The following is a 21,014-nucleotide window of genomic DNA, read 5'->3' as shown; positions in this document are numbered from 1 at the left end:
GTAATAAATAATATTACATAAATCGTGATTAAAAGGGATACCTGATTACCTGATTCCCCCCAGAGACCGTCGTCTAATTGCCCAAGCCCAACCCAGGTATTTGGCTACCCCTATGACTATCGAATCCTGAGTTGTTGTACATAAGATTCTTAAAGCCACAGCGCTGTCGCGTGTCCCCAGGTTATTGCATACCGGCGTAAGCCATTTTCTCCTTGGTTTTGAGTAAGCTTGACATACAAATAGGAAATGGCCTATGCTCTCCTCGGCGTTTTCACATGCTGGACATAAGTTATTGGTCGGTCTGTGCCAGCCAGCTGTCAGTTTCTTCAGGGGGATAGAGCCAGATCTTAACTGAAAGACGAGTTTCCTGTCCATTGGTACTGTGATGTTATCCCAATAATTTTCTAGGGCAGGAAAGATTTTTGTCTCCAGGAAACGACCAGACAGAGTCGGCCCTGGCGTCTTTCAGCAGCTTACCACCCACCCAATCCCAATATTGTTCTTTGAGGGCTTCTTTGCTAGGGAAGATCTCTCCCACAGGGTTATTCCAAAGATTTGAAAACCCTAAGTTAGCTAACGTGGACTTCAGGTGTTTTAGCCATTTTATTTTGTGGAAGATATCTTCCCTAATTATCCATAGAAAACCCTCTGCATATTGTCTTATTTCTGGAGTCGTCCAGAGGCGTCTCCAGTAGAGGACTGGGCGCAATCGGGCTCTGTCAGCAATAGGACGCCTACCCAGCTCCAGAAACAGTGGGGTTAAGGGGGTGCTCTGTGGGAGTCCTGTGATCCCTCGCAAAAACTTATTCTCAGAAGTCTGTAGAGCCGCAAGACTATCCCAGGCCCATAACTCCGCGCCATATAATGTGGCACCCAAGACCTTCGCGTCATACACTATAAGTGCGGGTTTTATAGGCTTTGTCTTAGATTTACGGTGTTCCCCCCTTAAAGCACCTGAGAGCTGCTGGTGTTTTAAGACCACTTTGTCCACATGATGCGTCCAGCCAGTGCCCTCTGCGATCTGTACTCCCAGGTACGTGAATTCTGCGACAGTATCTAACCTGCTGTTGTTTAGGGTTACCTTGGGGTAATTCCTACGACCTGGGGAGAAGGCCATTAATTTTGTTTTTCCCACGTTCACTTCTAGCCCATGCTCTGTGCAAAAAGCATTGAAAATGTTTAGTGCACGTTGTAGCCCCATAGGGGTCTTAGACAAGATAAGAGTGTCGTCAGCGAACATCAGGATCGGAACCCTGGTGTCCGCTAACGACGGGGCATCTACACTAGCCTTCAACATTCTCTCAACAATCCCGTTAATAAATAACGAGAAAAGTAAAGGGGCCATGGAACAGCCATGTCGGACGCCCCTTTCCACTGGGAAATCCGGGGTTGTCTCCCCGCTTCCGCCCCACTGGACTCTTGCAAAGTTGGATTCGTGCAATCGCATGATTAGTGTAAGCAGATCAGCAGGAATCCCCATCTTTTGCAAAACCAACCATAACTTAAACCGGGGGACTAGGTCGAATGCCGCCCGTAGGTCGACAAACGCGACATACAGGCAGCCCCTTCCCAGTACAACAGTCTTCCACCGCAATATGGTGAAGCGGAAGACCTGGTCAATGGTACTGGTTGCTCGCCTGAATCCAGCTTGGTATGGAGAAAGGGCGTTGTTTTCGTCAACCCAGTCCATAAGCTGGTTTGTTACCATTCTCCCAACTACTTTCTGCATGGTAGCTAATAAGCTTATAGGCCTATAATTAGCAGGCAGTGAACGATCACCCTTCTTGTGGATGGGGATAATGGTTGCGCCTTTCCAAAGGTCTGGGACCACTTCCCCCTTCGCTAGGGCATTTGCCACAAGAAAGGTATACCTCGCCCATCTAGTCACATCATATTTAAAAATATCGGGGGGAATCCCGTCTGGCCCTGGCGCCCTCCCACATTTCGCGGTACCAATAGCAATTTCCGCTTCTCTAAGAGAAAACAGATCATCGGTTGCGTAAACTGGTATTATACTGTCAGCCACCACAGGATGGTTGACTTCAGCATACTGTGGTCTAAAATAGTCAACCCAAGCGTCTTCTGCTACATTGTTATCTGGCTTCGCAGGGCCAGCTCCTCTGCCCCACTTAATGATTTTCCAAAATGTCCTGGAGTCTTTGTTACCTGAAGCCTCTTTTAATTCGGCCCAATGGTCTTCATCCCATTTCTTTTTAGCTCGATGAATGGCCATTTTGGACAATTTCCTATTCTCTATTATTGCAGCCCGGTCCCTATTCCTTATGGCTTGACCCAGTTCAAGTCGTGCCGATCTACATTGACTGTCAAACCACCTTCCCACATCTTTAGCTTTCTTCCCTTTCCTGATTTTGATGAAGAAACATGGTCTCAGAAGGGAGAATAACTTGTTATGGATTTCGGTGATACCACTATCCCCTGGGACCACTGGTACCGCTGCTTCCATCGCGGAAATTGCACTATCAACCACATTATTGATGTAGATCATAGTGGCCTTGTTTGCCAATACCTTTGGCCATTTTAACCTGCGTTCGTCGTTACTCATAACCGGAATATCATCATTTGTTTCAAAAGAGTTTCCCGCACCAGTGTTCCACCACCCATGAGTCACACAAAGGGGGTTGTGATCACTTTCAACCCGGGGCCTAATAATCATGTCAACAACCCCCTTCCACAGCTGGAGACTACACAGTATGTAGTCAATTCTGCTCCTGCTGGTACCGTTATCAAAAGTATTGCTGCCCTCCTTGTCCCCTGGTGTCCTCCCATTAAGTGCTCTTAAACCATGTTCCATACAAATTCCATTCAATAATAAAATCTCTTTTGTCCATCTCTTTACAGGTTTTAAACATAGAGAGGGTACTCCCCAGAGATTGTCCTCTTCTTTCCGCAGGGGGTCATTTGTACAGTCCAAGGGTTCAAAAGTCCTGTTGAGGTCCCCTGCTATTATCATCATACTTTCTTGGGACTTGGCCTCTATGGCAGCAGATAACAGCTCAATGGTGGGTGAATTAGTTACATTGTTACCTCTAACATAGACATTATACAAATCTATTGGTGGACCCTTACCTGTGGAGATTCTTAATACTTGTAAGTCGCTACTTCCCAGGTCTAACATTTTGATATTAATGTGCAAGTCCTGTTTGACCCATACAGTGAGGCCTCCCTTGGGCCGCCCTCTTCCACCTTTTAATGCTGGTATACAATAGTTTAAATAACCAAAACAAAAAAGGGGATCGCAAGCCCAGGTTTCTTGAAAACAGCAGATATCATACCCACTTATATAGTTCACCCAGGATTGGTAATCCAACTTACTGCCCAACCCCGCAACATTCCAGGATAAAAGCGTACCAATGCTAGCTTCAGACCCATCACGAGTGTTGGTATTTGGAAATGCTTGAGGTGTCATTGGACTTTCGGTAGAATTAATCAGCCTTTCCAGATCATCTATGGGATCTACAATCGTGTTAACTGTCGTTGGGGGTGGTGTCGTAACATTGGTGTTTAAAATTCCCAGTCTAGAACCACCTTTTTCAACCAAACTCCCCGTCTCAATATTATTGACCGTTCGGTTTGTAACTATAGTATCACCATAAACATCACAAACCCCTTTTGGCTCGTTATTATTCCCACATTTCCTAACTGTGCTGGTTTGTCAATATCCCCACCCAGGGTCCTGCCATCCTACATGAGAGTTGTAATTTATGTATGTGGTGTGGTTATGACCAACTGGAGGAGGTGGTAAGGAGTTGACTGGCCATGATACAGTAGGGGGGATTAGGGGTTCATTGAGCAAACTAGTCGTTACACTGGTTGGTCGGGGGTAAGGTCTACAATTCCAATACCACCCTTGTTTGTTCCCCATCCCTGCCTAGTTATCCATCCCGCCACTCTTGGATCTTGGAAATTAACCACTATACAGTCCCCACCCAAGGTTTTCGGTGTATATCCCATCCAGTCTATTCTCCTTACCCCTATGATTAACCCGTCGATATCACCAGGCAGAGGACGATTTTCCTTTAACCAGTGCATGATCTTGTTTTTAAGCATCTGGAAAGTTTCTCTCTGTCCTGAGGGTAATGGTGGTACATTTATAAGAACTGCTACATAGGGGAAGGAATCTGGAGTGAGATTAATCAGGGGTTTTCTGTGAGGTGGCTTTACCAAGGGCGGTGGGATTGATTTAGGAACTTGGGGGACGGGTTGGGGGGTAGGCTTCGACGCCTGTTTGTAATTCGATTGGGTCGATACTAGAGTTTTATCTCCCAGCGGGAATACATTAGCCCTGTTCCCTCCCACTGGAATGTTTGAGGCTGTCTGCATGTTATTAATTACTTTTGCAGTTGTTGGTACTTTGTCCGCTTGGGGACGAGCTGTAGCCTCAGCACTCGTAATGATTGGTGGATTTTGTATCTGGGGAATTGTGGACTGTGTAGGGTGCATAGTGGTCGGCTGGGATAGAACAGAACCAACATTCGCTCTGTCAAATCTATCTGCGGGTTTTGCAGTTGCTTTGGCTGTAAGATTGCTTTGCTTAGGAGGTAAAGGAGAGTTATTTTGGGGCCTTCTACCCTTATCCTGGGTAACAGGGTTACTAAGGACCTGAGACTTTGTGCTTGCATCCACCCTGGTGTTCGCTTTAATCAGCGATTTTGTGGAATAGAAATTGTCTAATGTTGTCTGTTCGAAATGATTTAGCCTATCTGTAAGCTTGGCAATTCTATCCTCAATGGGGGTAAGCAAAGATCTAAGTAATTTTTCCAACTCAGGGAGCACATTTACAAGTGATAATACATTTTCATTATTTGGTACAGTGGAGTCAGTACAAGAGTTGTCTTCCTTGTCTTGGCTGTCCAAAGGGGCAAGGTTAGTGTGTGAGACACTTTCTGTACTTTGAGTTTCTTCAGTGACGACCTCTGCAATGTTCATGGATTTGTGTAGCTTCCTGTGCTTTTGAGGGGGTTTGCCCACCATTTTACATTTTCTTACTGGGGCTGGTCTTTTCCTTTTAGACCCAAGCTTAGGTTGGGCCAATGTAGCCTGAGCACCAGAGTCAGGGAGCGATGTAGGTTGGATATTACTCCCACAAGGATTATTCAATTCTGTCACAACGTCCTGGTTTGTTATTTGTGCCTGACCCTCGAAATGTTCGTTTGCAACAGGGAGGTTCACTGATGACAAAGGGGTTACCAGGGTGGGGTACACTAGAGTTGGAAGCTTATCCGTAGAATTCTTGAGTAATTCTATTGATAATCTGCGCTCAGCGCGTTTCTCTGCCAGGGATAACTCTTTGTCAATTGACAATGAACGATTAAAAAAGAATTTATCTAGGGGGCCAATTGCCAGTGGACCAGACTCAACCGGGGGAATTATCAAGTGGCTATTAGCAGAACTTGTCGATGTAGACGTTGCCATATTCATCACCAATCAGAACCAACGTTTCAATGTCACTTACTGGAGAAGATACTATGGCTCGCTGGTAAGGGGGGTGGCCCAGCCCGGCCTCCTACGGCCCCTGACGGCCACAGACGGTCCCGCCCTTGTCCCGGGCTTCTCCCGGCGCGCTCCCGCGCAGCGGGTATGTCCACTCCTCTTTATAGGTGAGTTTGGGTCACCAAGGGGGCGGGCCGGCAGGGAGAGGAGCCCAGCTGGGAACGGGCGCGCGGGGACTCCTGGTCCGTGGAGTCCACCCGCTGTTCCCTCGCAGCCCTGCCGGTCACCAGGTGATGCCCCTTACAAACAATCAACAGCCGCTGTAACCGCGAAGCGGGACCCGCGCAGCGGGTCCGGCGAGCAGCAGCGGTTCAGCAGGCTGGATCACGGAGTGCCTGGGGTGAGTAGCGTGGCGTCCAGAAAACAGCAAAGAAATCCGCCGATGATAGGGCAGGGAGCCTCTTAAGCTTGCAGTGATGGAGGCGGGGCCGGCAGGGAGAGGAGCCCAGCTGGGAACGGGCGCGCGGGGACTCCTGGTCCGTGGAGTCCACCCGCTGTTCCCTCGCAGCCCTGCCGGTCACCAGGTGATGCCCCTTACAAACAATCAACAGCTGCTGTAACCACGAAGCGGGACCCGCGCAGCTGGTCCGGCGAGCAGCAGCGGTTCAGCAGGCTGGATCACGGAGTGCCAGGGGTGAGTAGCGTGGCGTCCAGAAAACAGCAAAGAAATCCGCCGATGATAGGGCAGGGAGCCTCTTAAGCTTGCAGTGATGGAGGCGGGGCCGGCAGGGAGAGGAGCCCAGCTGGGAACGGGCGCGCGGAGACTCCTGGTCCGTGGAGTCCACCCGCTGTTCCCTCGCAGCCCTGCCGGTCACCAGGTGATGCCCCTTACAAACAATCAACAGCCGCTGTAACCGCGAAGCGGGACCCGCGCAGCGGGTCCGGCGAGCAGCAGCGGTTCAGCAGGCTGGATCACGGAGTGCCAGGGGTGAGTAGCGTGGCGTCCAGAAAACAGCAAAGAAATCCCATTTTTGTACATATTTCCCTTTTAAATAGAATGTCTATTCATTGCTGCTCATGCACTCTGTGTGATGGATTCCATTTAGAATTGTTATGATCTAAAATGTATTGGATTTGACTGGCAACTTAGAGAGTGGAAGTACTGTGCTGCAGTTCAATAAACCTTGGATTTTACTTGGAATTACTTGAATTTTCATCTTCTTTATTACAGCGGCTAAGCAAAAGTGTCAATCTTTCCACCTTTGTGTTCCATGCAAGATTTAACGAGAGTGTGGGTTACCAACTATATCTAAGTCAAGTAACCAGAGCGTCTAATCGGTTTGTTTTAACTAGGTTGAGGCTGGGGATTGTGCACCACCTGGTGGCCTTCCCTTCCAATAATAAGCGCCCGGCCGGTCCATGCACTGGCGATAACATTACTGCACAAAGCACTCTGCACTTTTTATTGCTATGTAAACTTTATGTAAATTTTCACATAGCTTTCTTAAAACCCTTATTTGTCAAGTTTGGTGTTAGGACTGTATATGATTCTATGAAGTTGCTCTTTAACATGTACCACCCTGATGTCTTTTTTACTGCCACATTTCTTCTTAAAGCAATTAAGGCAAGGAAAAGCATGATTTTTTAAAAATGTATTCTGTTCATGTAAATTTCTACCATGATTTTTTATCGGTTATTGTAATATTGTTTGAAATGTTATGTGCTTTTATGGACTTTGCATTTTTTTGTTCCGAATAAAGCCTTATGAAATTAAATGAAGTCCCATGTCCTTTATTTCGTACATGGAATCGTTGTTAGCCGTTTGTTTAAACACCCACAGGATGGAGCGAGAGTCTGCCCCGTGAAGCCGCTTATGCGAGGTACTTTATATTGGCATTTAACGGGTTGCATCCTTTGACACATTAGACATTTGGTTGAAATATCTTCTTTTTTGTCTTGTAGCACCAGATTTACACACAATCCTACGCTGAATACGGGCAGCACTCTATAACTGAGCGATAGAAGGGAGATGAGCAACTGCTTCTTCGTCAGCAGCAATTTTAAATGCTCGGTTGATCTTCTACTACCTGTGAGTTGATCACACCAACACGGTTGTTTGCTTCTGTGTCATGGATATGCCTACCTTTTATAAATGGATGGGGAAGGGGAGTGTCTGATGTTTGTTTGTCAAACACAGCCGATATCTCCCTCATAAAAACCTTTCCCCCGGTTTGAACATCACTGCCGGATGATACAAGATAGTTAAATGATTGTTCCTCAGATAGTTTAGTCAGCGTGGTTCACATGCGTCTTTTTTCATACGACCTTTGAACACGACTAGCTTGCTATGCCGTGTTTTTATTATTTTTGCAGAACTTAGTCTGGGTGACCTTTGCCAACTTCATTTGGAGAGTCTGCCCATTTTCATTGCAATTGCCTCTTAGTGAACTTCATAACCAATTTGTCCTGTGGCCCCGCGTCTCTTCATTATCAGATTATACACTGACTTTAGAACTTCATCCATATTACCCCGGTAAGGTTTTGATTCCATCGGACAATAACATTTGACCATTTATACAATTAGTCTCCTTCATGTCATAATATATTCACTTACCTTTTTAGGTCACACATGTTTTTTCAACATTTATAGCTGAATCCGTGATCAGGAGAATTTCAGCATTTTCCTAGTTGAGCTCCACAGGTCTGTATCTGAGATTCCCCAATTACAAAATCTTTTTCTCAATATCCTTATTTCTCACTTGTATGTATTTTCTTCTGCATTTCTCATATGCATTTGTCTCCTTTAGATCTAGATGACCTTTTTGTAAACTAAGCTATTTAAATTTTCAGACTCAGCACTATTGCTTTCAATTGTAATTTATTTACCCTCCAATTTGTATTTAAGCTTGAATTATCATATTGTTCTATGAAAAAATGCATTTTTATTTTTACTTGACAGATTCCATTGCCTTTTTTGTTGAAAATTCCTTATATGTGCCCTGAGGAAGGAGATACCCCAAAAGGAAAAAGATTTCCACCGAAACGTGAGTCGACGCTCTGAATTGGTCCTCTCTGTTCATTCATTTTGAAAACTGATTTATTATGTCAAAAAATTCTTTATTGATTTGGAAATTGTGTTTTTGCCTGAATATAGTTATCTATAAAGCATTTGGGCATTTAGTCAGGCTTTCTTCAGGACCAATGGAGTGTGATAGTGAACCCTGGCGGTATGGGCGCGCTAAGGCCCACCCCAACCAGGGGTTGCTAGTGTTAAAAAGGTAAAAATACAGTGTGTAGATTCCTTCAAAATTGAAGAGGAACCGAGTTTATTAGGGGGTGCAAACAATCAATGCACCATGGGCCTCGGGAGGGGGGTGGTAGCGATTCGGCCCATCGCCCTTTACGCTAGGCACCCATTCGGAACCTGCGACCTCTCTTTACCGGGCCCGATGGGTGAGCCCCGGTTAGGATGGGCCCCGGTTAGGGTGGGTCTTAGCGCGCCCATACCGCTGGGGTTCACCATCACACTCCATTGGTTCTGAAGAAAGCCTGACTAAATGCTCACACATAGGCAGAAACATGTTGACCACACCTCTGGGATAAAACTGGACTTTTAATTTCGGTCCTTTATCCTACACGTTTGTTTTTATCTATGTCCAATTGGCAAAACAAATAAAATACTTTTTTGACACAGTTTGGACTTTTTAATCCACTAAAAATCACTCTTCACCATTCACTGAACCATCTTCGCAGTAAACTGGCATTGCAGCACACTAGGGTGGCATTCGGCCACTCCTGGTGGGGCCCGATGATGAAGCATGTCACCAACTAGGTTGGTGAGTGAGGGCCTTTAGAGTAACCCAAGTTGGTTTCTCTCACAGGAAACATACTGTGAATGTTGATACATGATTACTCTTTCCTTCCTCTTTTGCAACTACACTCCTTTGTTGATTCTATGATTTCTCTTGTGGGGAGTAGGAGTGTTTGTTTTCGTTTCGTTCCCTTCCTCTCTTGTGGATACAAGTAATGTACAAATTGCCAACAAGCATTTGGAAAAAACACAAGGAAATTGCAAATTCAACGAACTGTAGATTTGCCTCCGATCAGGTGGCACATGTAGCTGAAATATATACATTTTGATAATACATTCATGCAAATTTTTGAAAGCAGGTGGATGGAAGCGAGAACACGAAAAAACCCAGAAAACTACAGATAGACGCTAATTTACTAATAATTCTAGAAGGCCTTGGGAAGGCATCTTCAACAAAAGCCGACTATTCCTTTTAAAAATTCTTGCTTTTGGCGTGCCATATTTAGAGAGGCTATGCGTACTAGAACAGTTTAGCTCAAATGTGGAAAACAAAAAGGAAACTCATTTAAAACACGTGTAACCGTGCAATAATGTTAAGGCTTTACTGAGCTTCAAATAGGTACATACACGGATTAGTAAAACATAGCAACACACGTTAAGGCACATATATGGATTTGCATTTTCATACTGTGTGGACGAACACTGAGGCATACATGTTCGAGAGTTCACGTTCTCAAAAACACTAGTGCCAAATTTTGAAATAAAAATTTTGCAGCATGTACTGATTAGTTTACTTTACTTTTTTGGTTTAAAGGTTTACAAAAATAAATACTGTAGCAATAGCAGATCGATTAAACATAATCACACACCCAGTGGCTGCTTGGAGACATCACTGCACATACCCTAACCTAATAAAAGTTTAGCAATACGTAGCCTAACAAAATAACACAGAAAGACAACAGTTTTGACCCAAGTAGTCATCAAGAAGAAAAGAGATTAGGTAGGGCATAATATGGAATAGTAAAACAAATATTCCCTCAACTGACCCACTCATACACATTTCTAATCACAGGTAAGGGACTCTGGACATCTAATCAACTTCCTAACCAAATAGCAGCAATATCCCAATATTTTCATGTAATTCCAAATAGTTGAATTTGTGCTCAGAATTTTAAAAAGCCTAATTCACAAAATTGGGATCTGTGGATATATCTCAACAAATTTGACTTATCACCAGTGATGTCACAAGTTTTGGTGGGGCAAAACCTTTCAGCGATGGCCTCCCAAACCAGGAAATCTTAGCAACTTTGGATGGATAAAAAGATGAGTAAATTAGCAAGGACGCAAATCTGTTATTTTCAAGTTATATAAAGGACAATGTTAGTTTCCTTTTTTAATTTGTGGCATCTTGAAAAGGGCCCAGTGTTAAATGTAATTAACACATGTCAATGAAGCAATGTATACAGCAGTGACATAACCCTAACCTCCAAAAGCAACCCCCACTAAGTGTCCTGTTTCTACCCTAATCATGCATGTGTGTGTGTATATATCCCTGAAAAAAACACAGGTTTCAGGGACATTATAGTTAGTTGGACATTTCACTCGTACAAAACCAGAGAAATTCAGCCGTTATAGTTAGTTGAATTAACTATAACTCACGCCCCCGCAATGCACTGCTGATGATTTCACATGTTACATACACAAGGGGCGCTGCATCTCCGAGCAGCTACATACATACACATGTATACACATATATACACACACCTATCTGTGTATGCACACATCTATCTATCTTTATATATCTCCATCTATCTATATAGATGCACACACACAAATATCCTTTGTGGAATAGAATGGTTTTATAAATGTTGAACTGGAGAAGGAAAGCATACAGTGTCACCCTTAGGAGAGTGTGCGCATACAGAAGGGTTGGTGTATTTTGCTTATTTTTACATCGAGCCATCTATCCTCCTCATGACCCACAGCCTCACAAAATGGGACTGACTTGCTTTTGCATAGCAGCTTCCATACAGAGATTAAAAATATAAGGTTAATTTGCCTCGGCTGCACCCCTCTTGTGAAGTTCCTGCCTCCCAATTCAGAAAAGGTGCTAGAAGGGTAGATTTTTCACAGTAGAATGAGTAGATTTGGGGAAAAGCTGGTGGTACAAGTCTTTCCAGGAGAATGTATCAAACTATCCTGATCTTCACAGTGGTATAAGTTTGGTCGCCTTGAAAAGTGGTGGCTAGAAGGAAAAAAAGTTCTAATGTTCATGTCCACAAAATCCCTTTTGCAAATTGTTTTCACAATATAGAGAAACAGAAGCAGTTTCAGCCGGACTTAAAAAGAGCAATAGACCTTGTAGTCCAACCATGTCAGAAAAATACAAACCGAAGTAAAGATGTTGTAAACCGAAATCATCAATTGGTTGATGCATGTTGCAGGAGTTTGCTTACTCTTAAAATTTAGCATAGAACTAAATCTACATTAGTTGCTTTCCTTTTAGGCTGTCAACAAACTTGAACATTTAGTCAAAATGTTTTCAATCCACCTGAAACTAGGAAAATAAGTATTTCCTGCAGCATTTCTTCTCCTCGGAGTTAAGACTTGTCCTGCAACTTACCAGATCTTTTTCCTGAAGTTCAATTTCCAATTCTTGTAGTCTTTGGCTCAGCTGCAGGTTTCTTTCTTTTTCTTTATTTATCTCCTCACACTGGGCTTCCAGTTCTTCTATCTGTAAGAATACGAAAATGGGAATATTTTGTTCCATCAGAAACAACAAATTATTATATGGAATAGAAAACAAACTGAGGTTTATTAATGCAAAGAAATTACAGCAGTCACACCTAAAGAAGTAGTAAACCACTGCATGATGAAACTTCCACAATACAAACCATCTGAATCACAAGGTATACTGGTAGTGTACACCCCTCAACCCATGTGACTGCTTGAGACACATTCCGAATTCACAGAACAGTTCTAAGGCAAGGTTAAGTAGTCTTAGAACTTAGTTGTGCAAAAGCACCAATCTGTAGTCATAAAAGGCAGATCTGGGCATACAGGATCTTGATCTGTAGGCAAATATGCCCAAAGACATATTTTACTGCCACAGAAGTTCAGCCATCGTTGTAAGTTTTCCAAAGAAGAGATTTATTTTTAGAGGTAGCAACATGGTTGTTCATAGAAGCGAGGTGGCCATGGGGAAAGTAGTAAACAGCTGCAAAGTCAAAGTAGATATATATATGGGGCTGAAACATTCATAGCAACTGCAGATGATCTGGCTATGCCCCTAATATGTAGTTTATGTGGGTGGAAGCCTGTGACTTGTGTAGATTCTCACATCTACTCAGGAATGTTTAAAATCACAAAAACTGAAATCGAATGGCTTTTTACTTTAACAAAGATTATCCATACCACTGTTTACTGACTTCATATTTACTAACCACCATTATACTACATGTCCTACTAGCACTAATATCCTTGATAATTCATATACAGCAAAAACAAATACCTCTACTCTTTGCACTACTACTACTAGCATTACTAATACTAGGATTACTTGTGATGCTAAATTAATGGCAACTACTATTGCTATTATATCTATGACTACTTCAGGCTCTCTCGCTCTCTGAGCCCAGCCTAATTTAAATCACAGGCATGTCTGCCTTAATCTTCATTTACGCGGCTTGGCAAATCACCCACACTTTATTTTAAAGATCACATTCACAACCTATCCTTTAAAATCCATACGTTTTCATCCTAACAATACCTAATCTCCTATAGCTCGTCTATTAATGCCATCAACCAATGCATGACATTTCCATACCCACTCTCCCATTAAATATCCCACCTAATCGCCTACTAATGTAATCTACTACACAGAAACTGGAGTAAAGGCATGGAATGGTTCCTCTAGGTTACAAGATTAATTCCAACAACCAACAATAGCTATAAAAACACCAACCCTAGGACTTGGAGCAGTGTCCTGTACAGCATAAAGCACAACAATGCCTCAGAGGTAGTAACTGCTATATCATGCAATTGCAACTCAATATATAACCCACAATAAAACTAATATAACGCTCAGCAGTCAGAGAGTTGGTAGCAGCTCATACAGGCTGCTTAATAAATTAGATTTCTCAGCAGTCGAGCCCAGGTGCAGAACACTTTGATCGCCCTGCGACTTCCAAAAGGAGGCAAGATTAATTCAAGCCCTTGGAGAAACTTTATAAAGCAGGACGCTGATAGCACAGTACAGTCCTCTCTTTCCCAGGCAAGTAGCAGCAGAAATCAGGCCAGCACAGTAAAGCAAGCAGCAAAATGGCAATCCCTCCTGACAGCACAGCAGCTCTTCTTCCTGGCAGAATGTCCTCAGTCCAGAAATGTTCTGAGTATATGGTGTAAGAGGTCCAGTCTTCATACCCATCTTATCCCTTGAAGTAGGAGGACTTCAAAGAAACATCTTTGTAGTGCACCAGACCCTGCCCTCTCTTGCCCTTGCTCCAGAAACACTACAGGGGGCGTGTAGCTCTTTGTGTGACTGTCAAGGCCCTAAACAGGTGCAAGTGTCAACTCATTTCACCACTAGGTCAGGAAGACCCATCAGACTGGCGATGCGCGATCAGGATATGCAGGGCACATCTCAGCGTGAATTCACAAAGCCCAACTGCCATCCAACCCAGAAGTGTATTCTAGGGACAGGCGCATAATTGTTAATATAAGAATCTGCCAACTTTCTAAAAGTGTCACTTTCAGACCTGCAATTTAAAAAAACAACTTCACTTAAAGATGTGTTTTTAAATTGTTAGTCTAGAGAAAACATACACCAATTTTCTATCTGCTCCCAATTGACAGATACACTTGTATAGCGTTACAAGGCAGCTCCAATGCTAACCTATGTTAGAGACAGGCCTTGCTGTAATGAAAAAGGAATTCAGCAGTTTTTCACAACCAAGACATGTAAAACTCAAAAGGACAGATCCTACCTTTTAAATACACTGCACCATGCTCTTGGGGTGACCTTGGATGTACCTTATATGTCATAAAAAGGGGAGGTTTGGGCCTGGCAAGTAGGTGAGCTTGTCAGGTCGACATGGCAGTTTAAAACTGCACACACAGCCTCTGCAGTGGCAGGCCTGGGGCATGTTTGAAGGGCTACTCATGTGGGTGGCACAATCAGAGCTGCAGGCCCACTAGAAGCATTTTATTATTAGGCCCTGGTCTCATGTAGTGCACTGAACTAGGGACTTGCCAGTAAATAAAATATGCCAATCATGGAGAAACCAAATGCCCTTACATTTTAAACACGGAGCACATGCACTTTATCACTGATCAGCAGTGACAACGTGCCCATAGTGCAAACACCAGCAAAAACGATTTTCAGCACAGTCAAAAACAGGAGGTCAGAAACAAAAAGACAGGGAAAACCACACCAAAATGCCAGATCCAACAAAAACCATAAACTTCCTGCCGGTCTCTCACATTTCATCCAGTAGACTGTTTAGTGCTGCATCCCAGAACATAACCATGCCTCGGTGGTCCTCACGCACAACATGGAAACACTTAGGATCAAAAGAAAGATAATATTCTTCCAACCAGCCATACTACATGGTGTAGTGTGCTACCCATGTAGGTACAGACTTCACTGCCCTACATAGGGGCAGTAAGCACCATAAAGATGTTGTAATACAATACTGTATCACTGTTAATATTACTGGTACCACTACTAGAACTTCTTTTTACAAGTATCTCTACTAAACAAGTAGCGGTAAAACGATTGTGTATAGGACTAGTGCTACAGCAACTACATATATTAACACATATGCTGTGGTTGCCAACACTACTACTGGTATGCATACTACATGTCTTACTCCTAAAACCCCAGCCAGTATATCTAAACTATCTGTAAATTTGGGGGCCCTCTTGTTTAACCCCATATTTTCTACTGAAGATTTCACAAATTATATTAAAAGGTCCCTCAGATTAAGCACCTCAATGTACAGAGTATTCTATAAAACTGACTTAATATAAAGTTTCACAGTCCGTGTCCCCTTGTAAAGATGGCTCAGTACCTGCCTTTCAACCTGGAAGTGTTTTTCTGCTGGCAGAAATACCTCTAAAAAGCTGCTAGAATTCCACATAATTAGACAAATGCATCAGATTGATTGTGTTGGTGACCCACATTTCATAGAATGAATACGCCCAGCTACAGCCACAGATTGCTCTGTAATGAACTGCAGTGCTTCCACAGTCTGTCTTTAGCATATGTTTGAATCTGGGTAACTGGTTTCTTTGTGTAACAACCATCATTGTCCATGAGTTCAAAGTGGATATAAATATCTGGATATGTTTGGCCTGATTGTGTGACTGTGATACCAACTCATGTTTAAGCGAAAGTTTCAAATGGTAAAAAAAATGTAACCCTGTTATTGACCCATCTTATTTCCTGGTCTATGAATCAAAGACAGTGCCAAAACCGGAAAAAATTAATATACTCGGGGGATCCCATTAATTTTGGGTCAAGGCGTGGAAGAAGAAAGGAGATGGAGTCAAGAGTGGCTGAGTTTGAAAAGCAGGGTCTGACAACATACATTGAATTTTTATAAACATCTGCTAACATATAAATTGGCAACAAAGGCAAGTATGACTGCAAATCTGTTCTAGCTTAATTAATTGGTCACAAAGGGGCGGCATTTTAAAAAACAGTAGTAAGATTACTCTGGTGGCTAATGCACATCAGGGAGAGTACTACTGCTAGATATGGGATTTCTGGTTGGCTAGGGCATGCGCCTAAGCCAGGCAGAAACCACCACTCTAGTCGGGGCAAGGGAGTTGCACACCGAAGATAACCACTGCTTACTCCCTGGTAGCTTGGCACGAACAGTCATGCTTATCCCAGAGAGAATGCGTAAAGCATTTGGGCAACACTCACAAAGCAGCAACACACTAGGCACACCACAAAGGAAACTCCACACAAGGTTATAGCAAAAATAGACTTTGTATTATCATAAACACATTAGAATCAAAATCACACAATATACACTGTGCCAATTGGCACTAGGCAATATTCACAGGGGATTATATACAGGAGCAGGCCTATCGGGCCACGGTTAGAGCCATCAGAATGCAGGTAGTAAATATAAAGCACAACCAGTAACTACTGACCTAAGCATTATCACATTAGGCATAAAAACACATTAGCATAAACTCTACGCAATAGGCCTCACCAGCATAAACACATTATGCAATCCCATTAGGCCTAAACATTATTGCATGACATTAGGCATCAGCATAAATACATTATGCAACATCACATTATGCCTAAACATATTATGCCTAAACACTGGACATACGTCACATCACATACCAGTAAAACGGCCAGTCATGACTGGTAACATTACATCTTGCCTGAACCTGTTAGGGAAACATAGTAGGCCTGAAAACTGGGCATAAACACATTATGTCTGGATCTGTAGTAACCAACCAGCAACTACTGGTACAGATGCTCTCAGCCCCCACACATGGGCTATCCGCATCCTCTCATCACTTAAGACCACATATTATGCCCAAATATAGGAATCACGTTTACACCTTGGGCTACACCAACAGACAGACTGACTCCAGGCCACTGGGCCTTCCTCTGGCCCATCTGGGCTGTCCTCAGCACCCTTTGTCCTTCAACGTCGGGGCTCTCAATGGGGTGAGGGTGCAATTCACCCTTGTTCTTCTGTTGCATCAGAAAATGCCACTGTTGGTGGAGGGACTTTCATCACTCCCTTTTCCTCCAGAAATGAACAATGGTAAAAGGGCGGCCGCCTTCTACTTCACGGTGCAGCGGCCTCACGTAGAAAAGGGGTGGATTCCTCCCTCTGGTCAGGGTGCAGCTCCGGGAATCAGAATATGCCAGAGATCTCTCCCGGTCTTGTTTCCAGGGTCGTAGCACTCCCTCTAAAGCTACCAACAGGTAGCGCAAGCCCCAGAGGGCCCTGGTGAAGGCACTTCCACAATGGCCTGACTCACCCGTGCTCCAGCGAGTCAGGCTCCCAAGGCCAGTCGGGAGATCTCCCGGTGCTCAAGACTATGGCACTGGAGCTTTGCATCCTCTCTTCGGCTGCACAAGGAGCCCGGGAGGCTCCATCTCTGTTGCTTGTCGCCCCGCCCACAGCTCTCAGGAGTCCTGACTTCTGGTTCTGCAGACTCACGTAGCAGCGTCTCTGTTGCTCCTGCCGCCTTCTCTGTATCAACCAGGCTTCTGTAAACCTTACAGGGATAAAACCTTGATTGTAGTGTGCACTGTTCCTACTGAACAAATTGTTCTGATGATAAACTAATTTTTTATCACTTGATACAAAGAAAAACTCAACTAACATTTTCTCTTGTCAAGGGTTTGTTATTAAACTTTAAAACATAAATCATAATACAATTCTTGTGTTAATCTGCATCTTTTTACGCAACCTTGTGACAAAAAAAGTTGCCTTAAAACCAGTTCAGCTAGTCTAATCTGTTTTTTGGTACCTTTTTCGATACTCTTTTTTTCGCCACTTTTCTACACTCCACCGGCTAACTGGGAAGTCACAATGTTGTTTACTTTACACTCTGGTTTCCTACAGCGCGGAACCACTGTGTAGTATTTGGACACATCCCAGTATACTTCAATCCCCATTATTCCTACAGCACGTGACAGGTCACGTTCTGTCCTGTTTCTAGCTTCACTGAGGAATGGCGGCAACGTTTAATTGCCAAACGCAGACTTTCGGTGACCCATTAGGCATCCTGCGCTAGATATGTTTGCTGAATTCTTTTTCTCTTCATAGAAAGTAATCCGCTTCCTTGCACACATAATAACAAAGTTTTAGTTTTCGCAACTTTTCTTGACAGTGGGTCTTATCCTATGTGTGTTTTTGCTTAATCTTAGCCGACTTAGTCTATTAGCAAACGGGAATCTCATTAGTCTACTTTAAGCCGTACTATTAACTACGAGCACCGCATCCACAGACGGGTCAGTGCGTGCATGCATGTTCATTTAGTTTTCACTGTTGTTTCACCTTATACTCCATTTTAGTTGGAGTCAGGTACATGCAAATCTTTAATTTTAGTTTGGCAATGTTGTCATTGCATACAATCACATTTTTATTGTTACACTGATAAGTTTAGTGTTGCACTCACAGGAGATTTAAATCATTTATCCACTTGCAGGATTCTACCCGCCATGATTTTTCTGGCACAGTTTTACGCTACAGGGCATATTGACACCACTCAGGTATAAACACTATATACATAGTTATACATTTCTATCCCTCACTGTTACTATCATCAACTCATCTAGTTCCCTGTTCTACGTCACTTTAGTCACATTATAGTGTACTTTGGCGGTACATGGGGGATATTAAAATGCGGTTTCAGCACGTAGAGGTGATTTTCATTTACAATCACTTACTAAGACCATCAGATTTCATTTCAACTTCTTTTTCTGTCGGACACGGGACACTCCTATAAACTTTTAACTTTTCCTAACGAAATACGTTGGACTGTATGTAATACATACGTTGATAATTCCTTTGTTTCCAGAACACTGCCCCTAAGGAAGGGAGCTGTGAGTCCAGAAATGCATTGGGCTACGTGACAGCTATACACCAATCAATACGGAAACTGTAACGCCAGGATTACTTGGATTGTATATAATTATGTATTACCTGATCTAAGAATTTGTTTTGTTAAGGCAACGTTTTTTATCACAAGGTTGCGTAAAAAGATGTAGATTAACACAAGAATTGAATTATGTTTAATGATTTAACGTTTAATAACAAACTCTTGACAAGAGAAAATGTTGGTTTATTTTTTCTTTATATCAAGTGATAAAAAGTTATTTTATTATCAGAACAATTTGTTCAGTAGGAACAGTGCACACTACAATCAGGGTTTTATCCCTGTAAGGTTTACAGTTTATATAGTGTGTAAAGCCAACACACAATAGTAGTGTAGCACCCTTTGTTTAAATGTATCTATTTAGAGTAGCACTGAATCCTAGAGTGTGCCTCCATTCCCCCCTGACAGGTATCAACCAGGCTTCTCCCACAGTCAGGCTCAGCCTTCTCCAGCGGCAGGCTCAGTCCCCGGTTTGGGATGCGGACACACCTCCGGCCCCACTTAGCAATCTCACAGGGCTCTCCTCTTCACATGGGAGCCCCTCCCACCATCAGGCTACAGCCTCTGCCTGGCTTCCGGTCCCTCTTGCCTCGGTGGCTTTCTCCTATAGTGCGGGGTAGGTTCCCGCCTTCAGTTACCACAAATGTGGTGCAATGCAGGGTGGACACCCGCTTCTTAAACAGGCATCCCTGCGGGGTGGGCTCCCGCGAAAGCACGCCACAATGTGGGGTGGGCTCCCGCTAGATTCCTGTGCTGTGCAGGGGAATCCCCATGTCGGGATCCCCTTGGATTGCTCTGGCAGTACAGCGCTGCCAAGCATGCACCCTCTGCTTCTCTTTGGCAATTAAAATATAGCGCTCACGAGGTGCTAAGGCTCTTGAGTTCCAGCGACAAAGCTGGGCCCCGGCAGGCCAGCACACAGGGCCCTCCAGCCAGGAGGCAGCCCTTGTAGCGGTTCCTCCTGGGGCCCAGCAGCAGCAGGTCCCTCCTAAACACAGGAAAAAGCACAACCTTTTTATATGGGGTCACAGCCCCTATATTTATATCCCATATACTTTGCCCTAGCACAGGGCTTGGGGGAACCAGCCAAAACTGGTTCTGTTTTTTTTTTAGCAAAAGAGCTCTTCTTCCCCTTCGTCAGGTGGGGTCTCGGTGATCCAACACACCACAGGGGCGGAGACAGCATTGTACAGGCTAGGCATAGACCTATTCAGGGACCAGAGACTTCTCCTCCCACTGGTCCAAATGCAGATTTCCCATTCAGCCTAGCGCTGACTCCCCCTGCCTCTCCTGGAGCCACACACACACCTCACCAGCCCCTGTCACTCAAAAGCCAGCCATGCAATTCACATCAGGCTGGCAGACACATAGCACACAGACATGCCAACTTCTAAAAGTGGCATTTGTAAAAAAGTTATAATAAATCTGCGCACACCATTGTGCAGCATTATTACTATTTCAAACATACCAAACTTGACCATGCTGCTCCTCTCATATCAGGAATTACCACTGAAACACTTATCAGGGAATTCCCAATGCATTCCTATGGGAGGGCAGCCGCACAGTAGTGAAAAACCAAAATGGCTGTTTGTCATTACCAGGACATGTCACACACTCAAGGTACATGTCCTACTTTTTACATACAATGCACCCTTGTCCATAGGGCTAGCTAGGGCCTACTTTAGGGGTGACTGATATTCAGTAAAAAGGGGGATCACTGACATGGCACACACTTTAGGTGTCATGTCACAGCGGCAGTAACACGGTGCGCACAGCCCTGCAATGGCAGAGGCCTGAGACAGGTTTAAAAGGCTACTTTGGTGGGTGGTGCAATCAGCACTGCAAGCCCACCAGTAGCATTTAATTTACCAGCCCTGGGTATATGAGATACCACTTTACAAAGGACTGACAGGTAAATTAAATAGGCAAACGCGTGTAGACCAATCTTACCATATTTACCACAGAGAGCACACAAACTTTACACTGAACAGCAGTGTGAAGTGCCCAGAGTCCTAAAACCACCAACATCATTTCAGAAAAAAGGCTAAGAGAAAGGCAAAAAGTTTAGGGATGACTCTGCAAAAAGGGCCAAGTCCAACAACTACAT

General features: G+C 43.8%; 1 protein-coding gene across 2 annotated transcripts in view; it reads right to left on the bottom strand.

Moving 5' to 3' along the window:
- Nucleotides 1-21,014, bottom strand: part of HOMER2 (homer scaffold protein 2) — a 736,419-nt gene that overhangs the window by 185,906 nt on the left and 529,499 nt on the right. For both annotated transcript variants that reach the window (XM_086958240.1, XM_086958239.1), the window contains exon 7: nucleotides 11,886-11,996. In XM_086958240.1, the coding sequence (XP_086814366.1) occupies nucleotides 11,886-11,996 (111 nt within the window). The remainder of the gene's footprint in view (nucleotides 1-11,885; nucleotides 11,997-21,014) is intronic.

This window comes from Lissotriton vulgaris, chromosome 2_1 (assembly GCF_964263255.1).
Source record: "Lissotriton vulgaris chromosome 2_1, aLisVul1.2, whole genome shotgun sequence".
In the NCBI taxonomy this organism is placed as follows: domain Eukaryota; kingdom Metazoa; phylum Chordata; class Amphibia; order Caudata; family Salamandridae; genus Lissotriton; species Lissotriton vulgaris.
This window is presented reverse-complemented; position numbering and strand designations above follow the sequence as displayed.